Raw genomic sequence first — 15,093 nt, forward strand, 5'->3', positions numbered from 1 at the left:
CTAGGCTGTCAGGCTTTGATTCCTCAGTATGGCACCTCCTTGTTCAGGACGGATCACTTGACTTCTCTGTACCAGTCTCCTAATATCTATAACAGGGGTAATATCAGTACCTACATCATAGGTCACTGGAAGGATTAAGTGAAATATTGGCACATGTAAAGTACTTAGAATAGCACCTGAAACACAGTAAGTGCTCAATAAATGACTGTTAAAAAACGCTGAGTTATAATATTTTGGGATCTATTCCAAGCACAAGAACAATATAAGAAACTGACCATCCACAGCGTGCCCTAGGCTTTAAAATGATCATCGTGCACAGCCATGGTACTGAGGAAGAATGAAAAGCCATTTGCCAGATTGAAAAGGAAGACAAATGTATGCCTTGCTGACATCAGGACTGCAGAACACTTTCAGACAATGATATTAAATAGCGAGGAATACTGTGCTGGCTAAGCATAGGATGAACATTCATGTGTGAAATTAAAGGGAACAGTGCCTCTTCTTCCATACTTAACATGGAATGTATCCCTCAGAAAAACAGGCTACCAAACTGCAAGAATTCACTCAAATTAAGTGAAAGAACTGCAAAGTTAGATCTATTCTAATACAAAATTAAAACAGGGTAAGAAGGATTGGGGGTGGTACTTGGGGGTAGAGCTCTTACCCAGCCTGCACAATGCCCAGGGTTTAATCCCTAGTACTGGGGGTGGAAGTCACCCCTGTCCCTTCTCTTAACAGAGCACCACCTGGCTCCACAGGAGTCCCTTAAACTGGAGACAAACCCAGGGGAAGGTCAAAACCGTTGTGGCAGACTTTGCCACCACCCCAATAGCCATTTTCACTTTCTTATTAAGTACAAAACAAATTCAAAACCTCTTTTTCTCTATCTTAATGTGTACCTGGCAATGTACCCACAGAAAAAAACTACATATCTGTAAAAAGTTACACTTGTATCCAGGTGTGGCCAATGTGACATAGTCGAAGTACTGCTTCCACAAAGGCAGGCTGGGGTGGTGGCTCAGAGGCAGAGCACTCGCCTAGCATTTGTGAGGCACTGGGTTCCATCCTCAGGACCGCACAAAATAAATTAATAAAATAAAGGTATTGTGTTCAGATACAACTGAAAAAAAAAAGAAGAATCAACTAAAGGTTCCTTAAAATGCAGACAGATAACTAAGAAGTAACACACCTTTATGCTTCTCTTTCTTTTCTTTTTTTTTGGGGGGGGGGGTGAGGGAGTGGAGGGCGGTACTGGGGATTGAGATTGAACCAAGGGTCCTGCATATTTAGGCAAGCACTCTACCACTGAGCTTATACCCCCAGTTCCTTTCTCCTTATTATCACATAGAATGAAGAAGGGTGCCAAGTGCAGTGGTCCATGCCCTATAATCCCAGCTACTCAGGAGGCCGAGACAGGAGGCTGACTGTATCATGAGGTAACCACAAGAATACAACCCACGTGCTGAGGGCAGCAAAGTGGAGAGGAAAGGAGAAACCTGGGTTCTTGATGACTGTAAATCTCCATACTGGGCACACTTACCCCTGAACTTCTTTAACTTAAAAGAGAGTATTTTTCAGAAAAAAAGAAAAAAACCCTGTAATTTGGGGTTTCATGTAATATATACTTGAACCAAATCCTGATACAGCAGTACAGGAAGAAGAGGCAAAGTCGGCTGAGGTGGAGATGGAAAGTTGGAAAAGAACCAAGTTCAAAACTGTCTCAGTTGGTCATAAGATGTTTTCACAGGCGGCTGCCAAGCAAGAATTCATTGTGCTGAACTTATTCCTGTACCCTGAATGCGCCCCATCTCGCCTGAACTCCTTGCTGCGAATGCCAGGCCACCCGGAGACTGCAGGCAGGGAGACGCATGAACGTAGTTCTACTAATTTCCTCATTTTCTCTGATGATTCCACTAGGGAGAAAAATTAGCTCTATCAAGAAGACTATTAAGTACCAAGAGCCTCAAGCGTCCTCAGGGAGACAAATGGGAGGCACTCTTAAAGGCTCTGGCATTTACGGCACAGTCCACCTTGCCAAGCCAGTAAGCAGATGCAACTAGAATGTACCCCAGAGGCACATGTTGGTAGGAAGTGCCATGGGAGCAGTTTCAAAGCTGGTGGAGGCATTTGGCTTTTGATAACACCCTCCAGAAACACTCTTGCTTCCAGAAACATACATCCTTCCATTCGTGGCCAACCCCATCTCTCTGGCCATTCAGTACTTACAGGGCCCTGGTGTGCACCAGTGCTAATGACCAGGCACTGCAAACAAAATGGGAATGGACCCTGGGCAAGTGACAGGTCAGTGGGGCATATGCTTCCCTCTGGTTCCTCCTAGTCTTTGCCAAGATGCCCCCACAGCAAACACCAAGAGCAAAAGATCAGAGAATCCACCTCTTATCACTCTGCCTCCAGGAGGAAAACAATAGCAGCTAACAAGTAAGGAGTACATAACAGTCAGCCCTACAGATCCACAGGATCACATCTAGGGATTCAATCATCATGGATCAAAAAATATTTAAAAAAAAAAAAAAAGCCAGGCATGGTGGCACCCACCTATAATCCAGCAACTCAGGAGGGATCACAAGTTCAAGGCCAACTTCAGCAACTTAGTAAGGCCCTAAGCAACTTAGTGAGACCCTGTCTCAAAATAAAAAAATGAAAGGGTCTGGAGATGTGGCTCAGTGGTAAAGCATTCCTGGGTTCAATTTCCAATAGCTCCCTCCACTCCAGCCCCCCCCCCCAACAAAAAAAAAAAAAAAAAAAATCACTGAGCATGGTGGCCTATAATCTTGGCAACTCAGGAGGATGAGACAGGAAGGTCGAAAATTCAAGGTCAGTCTCAGCAATTTAGCAAAATCCTGTCTCAAAAACACAGGGGTGGAGGGAGGTTGGGGATGTAGCTCAGTGGCACATCCCTGGGTAAAATCCCTAGTACCATCCCCACCAAAATTGTGTCTGTACTGAACATGTACAGATTATATGAGAATGATTTACATTATATTATTAGGTATTGCAAGTAATCTAGAGAAGATTTTAAAGGATACAGGAGGAGGATGTGTGTAGGTTATATGCAAATATTATGTCATGCTACATAAGGGGCTAGAGGGGCGAGGTGAGGGGGCGTCCTGGAACTAACTCCCTATGGATACATACAGGGTCTATGCCTTTGCCCACTCTTCTATATTACTTGATTCCCTCCAACAAAATAAGAAGCCCAAAAATCCAACAAGAGTTAGTTCAGTGTAACAAAAAGTCCTCTCAATTGGAGGGATTTTGCAACCCCCTACCCCAAAGGACCACTGGCAGTATCTGGAAGTATTTTTTGGTTGTCAAAAGCAGCAAAGGGCCAGGCCTGGTGGTGCACACCTATAGTTCGAGTGGCTCAGGAGGCTGAGGCAGGAGGATGGCGAGTTCAAAGTCAGCCTCAGCAATGAGGTGCTAAGCAACGAGGTGCTAAGCAACTCAGTGAGAGACCTTGTTTCTAAATAAAACAAACCCAGCAGAGGTGCTTCTGGGTGTGGTCAGAGGTGCTGCTCAAAATCCCAAGACACTGCCCCTTTCCCCAGAATTACCTAGCCCCAAACACCAATGGTGCCAGGGCTGAGAAACCTGGTTTGACGGCAGATGAAACGAGCATCACCCCAACATACACGATGGTGGTGGCGGCGGTGGCGGTGATGCTCCACTGCCCGCAGCGTGACTTTGGCGGAGAGCTTCCTGTGGGAGGAGTCCCAGGCGTGGACCATAAAACTCGTCTCCGGATTATGAAGCTGTAGAGGCCGTTTGACCGTGATCACACCATCCGTGCCTACTTTGAATCGGGAGTCTTCAGAAAAGTAGACTGTCCTTGGTCGACCCGTGCATCCTTCAAAACCCACTGCAGGGCAGAAAATCACAGTGGTTAGGAAAGTGGGCAGATTGAAGACAAGAGCTCTCCTCCAGAAAGCAAACTCGATTCACCCACCAAAAGTGCAACTCTCACAGAACAAACAAGCAAGACCATCCCCACTGACAGAACAAAGCTGTCCAGGAATCAATATTGTCATTCAGGGGGCTGGGGTTGTGGCTCAGTGGTAGAGTGCTTGCCTAGCACGTGTGAAGCACGGGGTTCGAGCCTCAGCATCACATATGAATAAATGAATAAAATAAAGGTCTATCAACATCTAAAAATATTTTAAAAAAATATTGTCATTCAGTTCTTCATCCGTAATTACAGGATAGCTGATATCACTGTGGTCTGATTTTCTCCTCATACTGCTCGTCAAGTGAAAACAGTGTATTACCTAGAAAGTAGCTTTTCTGTTTCAGTAATGATAACAAAAAAAAAAAAAAAAAAAAAAAAAAAAAAAAGGCCTTCTTCAGGTGACTTTTGCCAACGTGAAAACCTATCCCGAAAATGACTGAGACGGTACCTGCAGACCCCAGAGGTTGGAGACCAGAGTACAGTGAGATGCTGTGGATAGTCTCCATTTGAAAAAAATAGTATCCATTTTGGCGGATACTAAGAGAGACAGTACATCACAATGGTTAAGAGTAGATTCTGACTCAGGAGGTTGAGGCAGGAGGGTCATAAGTTCAAGGGCAGCCTGGGCAACTTATTGAAACTGCCTCAAAATTAAATAAAAAAGGCTCAGGACATAGCTAAGTGGTAGAGTATTTGCCCAGCATGTGTGAGACCCTGGGTTCAATCTCTAGCATCACAAAAACAAACAAAGAAAAGTAGACTCTAGACCAAATTAACTGGGTTCAAGTCCCAGCTCTGCCACTTACTAGCTCTGTGACCTTGAACAAGTTGAACAAGTTATTTAACCTCTCTGATTCAATCTACCTACCGGTGGCATGAGAGCAACAATAGCAATTATATAGTAGGGTTATTTTAAGACATGTAGGAGAGTGCCTGCCACATAACAAATATTAAAGTTTATTAAATAAAAATAATAAAGCACATGCAACTTTGGCTAATCATCAACTTAGCTCCCATGACTATTAAACAAAACACACTGATAATAGTATCTATTGAGTGTTGATTATGTTTATTACATGAAGCAGAGAGCTAATTCCTACTTGCAGTGTGAGGCACAGAGAGCTAATTCCTACTTGCAGTGTGAAGCACAGAGGAGAAGCTGATCATTGTCAGAGGAGATGATGAAGGTTTCAGAGAACACAGTCTTCGTCCTGATCATACAGGGCACTAAGACAAATGCAAAAGCCAAAGAAGGACTACCTGGATGGAGGAGTGCTATGATCCACGGCTTGGAGGAAAGACTACTTAAAGTATTAACACTTTAAAAATTATTACTCTCCAAAGCTGGGGAATCTATGGTGAAAAGTTTGTACATGAAATATCAGAGTCCCAAAGGACTGATTCAACAGTCCTTCATCAAGCTATGTGCCTGACACTGTCCTGGGCTTTGAGGACCCAACGTGAACAAGATAAATTAGGTGCCTGCTGCTGTGGACCTTATGCCATGAAGGAAGAAAGGACAACACAAAAAATAAAAAATTTCAAGGACTGATAAGTGATCCCAGCTAGTAGGGAAGCTGAGGCAGGTGGATCCCTTGAGCCTAGGAGTTCAAGGCCAGTCTAGACAACACAGTGAGATAGACAGACAGACATAGATACAGATACATACATACATGTATGAAATTTCTAAATAAACAAATAAAATTTTAAAAGCAAAAGAAAAATATAACAAAGAGCCTCCCAGGCAGAGGGTACAGTTGAAGACAATTCATTCCAGGAAAACTCAGAACTTAGTCTGTTTTCCTTCCTTTCAAGTAATCTTCCCTCCTCTATCCAATGACATTTCTATTTTATCCAAGTGTTCTTTTATACAAATTCCTGGTGTCAGGCCTACTTTACAAGGCTAGACTCCTTTATGTTCAGGAGGATCAGGTGTTGGTCAGGAAGCCCCAAAGCCACCAATGATGTCTGGGCTGCAGTTCTCATTTCTTCCACCAGGGGCCACCCTTGCAACCATGTCTGTAGCCCTTGCTTCATTTTCCTGCTCTTAAAAGAGGAAATAAGACCCTGAATGTTTGGGGTGAGAAGAGTAGTACTGAGGCTGAGAAGTTAAGAAGTTACCTGACATCCCATAACTAGTATACGGCAGAGCCATAACTGGGCCTTGAAGGAAACCAGAATGTCACCCCAAAATATGTCTCTTTGACATAAATATTTTTGAGCCAAAGGCACTTAAGAGGTAGGATTTTAGGTCTGTCTGAACTGCCCTTCCTTACCCACAGACAAAACTCCTGGGAGAGAGAGCTGATACTCCTGTACCAGCAAGATAGGCCCCTGTCATCAGTGACTGGGAACTGATGCTGCAAAGATCTTTATAGATAAGCTTACTGCCGATAAGGAGACTGAGGTAGGAGGTTTGCAAATTCAAGACTAGCCTTGACAATTTTAGCAATACCCTAAGCAATATAGTGAGATCCTGTCCCAAAAATAAAAAAATAAACAAACTTACTAAACTCATTGAAATAATTCTCATTCTTCATCCCTCTATTTTCTCCTAGTGACTCACATAGCATTTACTGCCCCTAGCCCAGACCCCTCTGTCTTGTCATTTCTTCACAAAATGTATCGTTCTTTGTCTAGAAAGTATACAACTTTTTGCTTTGGCTACTTTTTCAAGCCTTCACTCTTGTGAGGGTTCTCATGTACATGTAAAAATTAATGAAATGTATATGCTTTTCTTCTGTAAATATGTCCTGTGTTAATATCCTGGTTAATAACTAACAGGGGCTAGATGCAGTGGTACACACCTGTAATCCCAGTGACTCAGGAGGCTGAGGCAGGAGGATCACAAGTTCCAGGCAACTGTGAGACCCGGTCTCAAAATAAAAAATAAAAAGCTCCCCTGGGTTCAATCCCTAGTACCACCAAAAGACAGGGAGAGGTGATCTAGAATCTCTCCTATGCCCCTAACTTGTATTGCTTTGGAGAGATGCTTGACTTTTTTTTTTTTTTTTTTTTTTTTTTTTTTTTTTGGTGGTGGTGCTGGGGATTGAACCCAGGACCTTGTACAGGTGAAGCAAGCGCTCTACCAACTCAGCTATATCCCCAGCCCCTTGTTTTGTTTTTTTTTCAATGCTAGGGATGGAAGTTGGCCTTGCACATGCAGGCAAGTTCTCTACCAGTGAGCTACACCCTTAACCCTTCGCCCCAAACCTGGACAATTTTTAAAGGATTCTGCCTTCAAGTTAGGAGCCTAAGGATGATAGAAATCTGAAACCACCGCAGCCCTAACTGGGAGTCTGTTAACTGGCAAATAAACTGAGTGACCAGAAAGAGTCAACTCAGAAGAAGAGAACTTGTCTTTCATGGCCCTCCCTCCTAGTTTCTTAAGAACAACAAAATTCCCTAACCCTTCAATCTCAGTTGACAATTCACTTTGCAAACTTGAGGGGCTGGGGGCAGGGTAAGCAAGGGCCAGCTATAACAAATGGTGGGAAGGAAAGCAATTTAAAAAAAAAAAAAAAAAAAAAAAAAAAAAAGACTGACTGCAGTTTTGCCACTGGATTATAAATCCAGATTTTACCATCTTTTTGCTGGGTGGCCTTAAGCAAATGACTCGGCCTCTCTGGGCCTCCATTTGCTCTATTTTAACATGAAGGATACCACCAAGTGGGGAGCCTACCACTTCAGAATTTCGTGAAGATTAACCAAGACGGTGAACATGATTACACTGCTGCAGAGTAGTGCAAAAGGAAGCGATGATGCTTTCTGTGCTTCTGGACAGACAAGACAGAAGTATTTTCTAAATGTACAGATGGGCCATAAAGTGACAACAGAAACTAGAGAAGAAATGCCGAGTCCTTCAAGGATGGGAAAACACCACCTTTTGAGTCTATAGTAGGAACTTCTTTTCAAACTAAAAAACAAGATGCTTTTTGAAGAACCCTCACCTACCACTGACACAACTAATAGAGCAACTGGGCTGCATCTGGGGGCTTGTGGTGTACGCAGGGAACATGAGCTGCCCTGGATTCCTTTCCCGAGCTCATCCAAATCTGGGCAGTGAAAGTTGAGACAGGCATGATTGGACTTGCCAAGGGTGGTGGCCTGAAAAAATGAAAATGGTTTTGCAAATAACTTGACGCAAGGCACTTAAACTACTGGGGCCTCTCCTCTTGACGCTGGCTAAGCCTCGCCCTTTGAGAAGTGACAGAGTAAGTGTGACAGGGAGCCCCAACCTGAATTACCAGGCGCTCATTAAGACTCATTATCTTTCTGTAAAACCGGATCCTCTGGGCTGACAAATTGCAAGTTGCAGGGGCTCTGGGAAGCTCCCCTAGGTGGCGGGCGGGGTGGGGCAGGGCCTGATCAGCCACTGTGCATTCCCACAGCACCAAGTAAGCGGGTGGCGAGGGCAAAATGGGAAGCCAGAGATCAGCACATGGGGACTGAGGATATTTGAACATTTCTATAAAAAAAAAGTTAACAAAAAGTGAGATGGGGGCGGGGGGATGAGGAGTCTTTAACCCAGTGTGAAGACCTTTCCTCAACCTGCTCTTTGGTCACGTGATCTAGAAACCAAATCCCAGTAACAGGCGAGAGACTCCAGTGGCCCTGTCTACATGGGATAATCTTTCTGCCACAAAAATATCACCACACCATCACCATCATCAAAAACTACAGACTCACTCAACAGCTTCAGCTGTTCTATTACATTTTAATTGTGTAGAACACTGACTAACATACCCCGCTCTGTTTTAGGCACTTTACAAATATTAGCTTATTTAATACTGGGATTCTATGAAGTTGGTGTATCTGGTGTCCTCCTCTTACACATGGAGGAACTGAGGTGGCTGACAGGTGGCGGAGCTGTGATTTGAACCTTGGTAGTCCAGAGTGCTCCCTAGGTGATGGTCCTTGCCCTGAGCTCCTTGTGTCCAATTTTCTGGCTTCATCCCTGCCTCAGGTCCCTAGGGCAGGCATCAGCAACACTGTTTTCTTTTTCCTAAAATTACACACTGGGGAATTCTGGGGCTGAGCTAGTTTACCCCAAAGTGAGGGCTTTTCCCACTGTTTTTCCTGCAAAATGGGGGTGTGCTTTCTAGCAGGAATTAATAAAATAAAAAGGCTAGGGATGGAGCTCAGTGGTAGTGTCCCTGGGTTTAACCCCCATTCAAACAAACGGACAACAATGACAAAAACCAAAACCAAAACCAAACCAAACAAAACAAACAAAAAACAACAACAACAAAAGAGAGAGGAGAAAAGGAAAAAGATGGTCCAGAACAGTATGAAATTACACAGCAGGAAGTTAAACCAGTGAGACAAGCCAGGCACACTTGCCTGTAATCCCAGCAACTCAGGAGGCTGAGGCAGGAGAATTGCAAGTTCAAGACCAGCATCAACTTAGTGAGGCCCTAAACAAAGGAGGGGAGCTGGGAGATGTGGCTCCAGTGGTTAAGCACCCCCTGGGTTTAATCCCCGGTGTCAAAAAGACAACAACAACAACAAAAACTAGTAAGGATGACTTTTTGAAAGTGTCTTTAATGTGGGGAAATTCTCACATACTGTTATTCTTCCTGTTTTCTAGTGTATTTGACAGAAATAATAAGCTTTGGGTTGGGGAGATAGCTCAGGACCTGGGTTCAATCCCTAGCGCTGGAAAGAAAGGAAAGAAAAGAAAAAGAAAGAAAGAAAGAAAGAAAGAAAGAAAGAAAGAAAGAAAGAAGAGAGGAGAAAGAAATAATAAGCTTTAAACAGAAAACCCTGGAAGAGATAGCTGAAGTTCAAATACAAATAAAACCCAAGTTCATGAAAGCATTGGGTCTGGGGTGGGCAGGCTCTGAGCACTCAGCAACATTCCTTCCTTGGAATTGCAGGCCTGCAGGGAACCCCACCCGCCTCTCCTCCACCCACGTGCAGACTGGAATGTGAGCGGGTAGGATGGAGACACTCTCAAAAGCTTCTATAGATCCCAGCAGATGCTGGGATGTGAGGACAGGGCCCTGCTGGCTGAGCCGCCCGGTACCAGTGGGGAGATGCAGTCTCTGAGGACACTGCTGGGAAGCAGAGCTGCACCCCGTTACGCACCAAGGGGACACCATGGATCATCTCCCCTCCTCAGAGCCAGGTCACTGCACTCAGCTGGACTTCAAGGACCATTTGAATTGAGCGCTCAAGCTTACGTGTACAAGATCAAAGAAGCTTCTGAGGCTCCTGGGGGCCACACTGCCATTATGTACCCCCAAACCAAGGGCTTCAGTTTCTAATTTAGTTTGATGTAACGGATGTAAGGACACCCAGGGAGACAGACAACCTCATTTAAGTGAAATGAGGGTTTTTCCTTTAGGGTTCAGGAGTGATGTTTCTAACTCCAACCATAAAGCCGTGAGTTCCCACAGGTGCCTCTACAAAACTTCTCTTCATGTTGACCAATTTCTTAGGTGGCACTGGGTAATGCTGGCAGGGCTTCCTTTGATGGACATCCATGAAATCATAAACATTACAGGCTTATTAAGCACCCATCAACAGCAGAAAATGTGATTTGATGTTTAAAAAAATGGGGGAGAGGGACAAGTAGGCTTCTGGGCTGTCCCCATCTGGGGCATGTTGAAGAGGAGACTCAGTCCCCTGGGAAGACCGGCCATCTCAATTGTAATGGGTCTCTATTTCTACGTGTCCATCTGCTACTGAGAACTGGCAGTAACGACGATCTAAAATCCTTATTAAATTCAGCAAGCCCATGAAGTAGGATTTAGCATCCTCTGTTTATAAATGAGGACACTGAGGCACAGAAGTGAAGGGAGGTGGCCAAGTCACACAGCTCTGAAGAGGCAAAGGCTGTGGTCCGACGCACTTAACCCATCAAGATTTAACCACCAGGAGGCCTGTCTCTCAGCACTGAGGACCCACTTGAGAAACTCCCCTAGTTAACTGAATTCCTGGAGGTTAATTCACACAAACGAATGGAACGGTTAAGAAAGTAAATAGAAGGAGAGTCATAAATGCAAAGCATCGGCAGACACACACCTTTCCTCTCTCCTGGGACAAATACGGAGCCTTGGAAATCCAGTTCCAGACATCAGAAAAACACAAGGCTCTTTAGACAGTCACATGGAGGAGGAAGTTTGAGACTCCAGACTCAGAATGTTCTGAATTATGTCATCACTTTGCACGAGCTGAAATAAGAGTTCCTCTAACTAGCCAGCTGCAACCCCAAAGGCTTCTCTGTGGAAGAATTGGAAGTGTCCTTGCACAAACACAGCTCCCAGCAGGTGGCCCCAACACCTGTGCACCCACCTGCTTCCTGTGTACTTTGGTTTGGTGAAGGCAGAGGCAGCCACAGTACTTGTTGATAGGTGGCTCCCTTGGGTTCCCAGGGACAGGAAACTTATTTGCAGGAAGCTTATCAGGTTGTTTCTCCTAATCTCCCCCAAATTTCCTTGCCCAGAACAAATTCACTAACTTCACCAATGTGCACCCTGAAATCAGATGTCAACAGTAAATGCTGCCTGGGTGGGAAGCAAGAAACAATCTTCAAGAAACAGAGGAGGCTGGGTATGGTGGCACAAGCCTGTAATCTCAACAACTTGGGGAGCTTGAGGCAGGAGGATTGCAAGTTTGAGGTCAGCCTCGGCAACCCTGTCTCAAAAGAAAAAAATAAAAGGGCTAGGGATAAAAAGGCTCAGTCATAAAGCACCCCGGGTTCATTCCCTGGTAGAGAGACAGAGAGAGAGAGAGAGAGAGAGAGAGAGAGAGAGAGAGAGAGAGAGAGAGAGAGAGGGAGAGAGAGGGAGAGAGAGGGCAGAAGAAGCAGCAAGCAGATGGGGCGAGTGGGGTGGCAGTGGAGAGAGGATTAGATGAAGATGAGCTTAAAGATGAAGGAAAACCTGGTCCCAGCCATTTATCCTTTATTTCCAGAAAGGGAGTAAGCAAGGAAACGATCATCCTTGCTTCTCAAAGGCTCCACCTCTCTGTGAATTTCCCCTCTCCTAGGAAGTCACTAATGCTACCTGGGTCATTTCTGCAGCGCCTTTGCTTGCCAGTCATGTTTCCACCCGGGCAGATGCATTTCCTTCTCCACAGCAAATACCAAGGATGCTGATCAGAATCAGCCTGGAGAAAAAATGCTATCAGTGGCGGCACTTCTGGCGCTGGTTAACAACCAGTGCAGTACGTTAATATTTTACATTTGTGTGAACGGAGGTCAAACCAACTCCGGTTCAAATCCCACCTTGGGGGCCACTGTTAAAATGACCTCTGCTGATGACCACTAGGTGTTTGTGGAGCTTAGCCCCGCAAGTACAGCAGCCAACTAAACAAGAGGCTGCCTGTGGCGGAGGGGTGACATTCCAGCGGAGAAGAGCCTATTGAAAAGAAAATTAGGGCCAGGAACTAAAAGCTTTAAAACTGTTAGCAGGTAAGGGGGTTCCCAGGGGGTTAGTTGCCAGCCCATCTAATGAAGGGAGTCTAAGGAGGGCCTCCAGAGGGCCACTGGAGAAAGGGCTCTGCGCACGCAGAAGCCAGGGAGGGAGGGAGCTGCAGGAGGCACAGGGGGAAGAGTTCCAAGGCCTAGCCAAGAACTGCATCCTACTGCGAGACCCTGAGGGCCAGGCCCTGGGCTGGTACTGAAGAGTCACCTGGGGACACAGTGGATGCTGTGACATTCTAGAAGAATTTAAGTAATTAGTGGGTCCCCCACTGGGTCTGTGTCCAGCACTTATTCCTGCTCCTTCAGTCCAAAAGGACTGAGGGCCTCCCCATCCCCTCTGTCCTTTTTGTCAACAAGATCAGAAAAAACTCAGTTTCGGATCATTTTCCTTCCGAGGCCTCTCCTGGACAGCACAGGAACCACCAGCACCCACAGATAAAACCTCACCCAGTTTAATGGCAATGTTCCTGCCTGGACAGGGTTCCAATGGTTCCGCTGGGGAAGCTGGGGTGAGTCTCGGCTCAAGGCAAGACCCAGGACTGGGTTTCAGTTTTCCAAGGGGGTGGGCACTAACTGGAAGGAACCTCACCTGAATTTAAGAGGTGGGGGAGGAAATGAGCACTTGATCTCCACTCCCTCAAGGGGCTGGGGGCACGTGGGCCTCCTGCAGAGGGGGAGGGGGGGCTTTGTCCCTGCCTGCCACAAGAAGGAAACTTGTTTGGTTTCTTGAAAAAGAACGAGGTGAATGGGGAGGCCCTCTGGCTTCCATGCCAAATTGGAGGAGTTTTATTGTCCCGGCTTCTGGCTGCATGAAAAATGCTCAGACACCCCACCCTGCCCGCCTAAATAACAGAGGTGCTAACTGCTCATTCTCATGGGCTGCAACCCAGGAAACATTCCTGTGGCCAACTTGGGCAACTCCAGGAACTGTTTGCTTATTGATTAGAAAGAAAAGGCTCCCACACAGTACTTGCCCACTTTTCCTTTCTGGAGGGTTCCATGTTCTGAATTCCAAAGCACCTGAGTTCCCACCCCCAGTTCCCACTGACCCCTCACTGGAAGGGGCAGCTGACAACCTTGGAGCAGGGCAACTGGGTCCTGAGCCCTACTGTGTCCCTTAGGGCTCTTCAGGTCTTTAATTCTCACAAAATAAGGCCCATTGATCAAAATTTCTGGTTCAGTTTTGGTTTCCCAGTACTGGGGATTAAACTCAGGGCCTCAGGCATGCAAAGCCCAAGGTATGCATCACTGAGCTACATCCCCAGCCCCGACCAAGAATTCTAACATCTTCTCCATCCAGGGTCTAAAATGCACTGCACACCCTCTTCTCGGGCACTTTGGCAAAAACACCTAGGCCTGGGGCCTGCCCCTGACTGAGTCCAGATGTCCAGAGCTGGGAGAGCCCAGGTGTAGGTACATTAAAACCTTTCCCAGGCACTTGCAGGAAATGCGATCTCAGTAACTTCCCTTCTATTTACCTTGACTGTTGAGCCTTCATGTAACAGGAGAAAAAGAACCTGTCACCTTCCTCAGTCACTTTATGTTCAGGGTGCCTTGTTATCTGTGTCTATTTCTTGCCCCCTATAAAGTTTTGATTTTAATTCAATAGCAGGACCTTGTGTATGTGAGAGAGGGAAAGTTACAAAACACAGAAGATACAGCAGCACTGTTTACGACAGCCAGCTCATCACCTGACGAATGGGTAAATAAGCTGTATTCTATCCATACAATAGCAATTGTTTGGCAATGAAAAGAAATGAAGTAGCAACACATGCTACAACATGGATGATGGGTTAAAACATCATGTTCAGAAGCCTGAGCCAAAGACCACATGTCGCATGGTTCCATTTACTGCATGTGAAATGTCCAGAGTGGGTAAACCTATAGGTAAGAGTAGATTAGAGGTTGCCCAGGGCTGGGAGGAAGCTGGGGTGGAGGCTCTGCTGGGATGCCTGTGGAGGGGGAGCTTTTTTGAGGGTTGGTGAAATGTTTTTAAGTTGATGTAATGATGGCTGAAAATTCTATGACTAATACTAAAAACCCACTAAATTCTAGATTTTGAATGAGCATACTATAGGACATGTGAATTGTATTTCAAAAAAACTGTCATGAACAAAAAAAGAGCCCACTCCCAAAGGCTTGGGAGGCTGAGGCAGGAAGATTGCAAGTTCAAAGCCAGCCTTAACAGAAGCAAGGTGCTAAGGAACTCAGTAAGACTGCATCTCTAAATAAAATACAAAATAGGGCTGGGGAGGTGGCTCAGTGGTCGAATGCCCTGCGTTCAAAGTCTGGTACCCTTAAAAAAAAAAAAAAGTCAATCCATAAAGTTTTTAGGATGGATAAAGTGTGGTATAGCCTCTCAGTGATAAAAAAGATTAAAATAGAAAAAAATGCAACAGCATAAGAACCTTAATAGCGCTATTCTAAGTGAAAGAAACCATTCACAAAAGAACTACACAGCTACTTACTAGAGACACAAGCACACCCATGGTGTCCTGGAGCAGGGGGTAGGTGGAGGCTTGACTGCCAAGAGGCCCAGGGGAACTTGTGAGGTGACAGAAATCTGAAACTGGGTTTGGGTGATGGCTGAACAGCTGTGTATGTCTGTAAAAATTATCTAATGTATATTTACACTGGGTATAATTGTGTGGCATGTAAATTACATCTCAATGAACCAGAAAGAAAATACAGTTAT

General features: G+C 45.4%; 1 protein-coding gene across 1 annotated transcript in view; it reads right to left on the reverse strand.

The window, feature by feature from the left end:
* CDH1 (cadherin 1) overlaps positions 1-15,093 on the reverse strand; it is a 73,970-nt gene that overhangs the window by 22,092 nt on the left and 36,785 nt on the right. Inside the window, exon 3 of the mRNA XM_079116852.1 lies at positions 3,654-3,880. Within this exon, the coding sequence (XP_078972978.1) occupies positions 3,654-3,880 (227 nt within the window). The remainder of the gene's footprint in view (positions 1-3,653; positions 3,881-15,093) is intronic.

This window comes from Sciurus vulgaris, assembly GCF_902686455.1.
Source record: "Sciurus vulgaris genome assembly, chromosome: 17".
Taxonomy (NCBI): domain Eukaryota; kingdom Metazoa; phylum Chordata; class Mammalia; order Rodentia; family Sciuridae; genus Sciurus; species Sciurus vulgaris.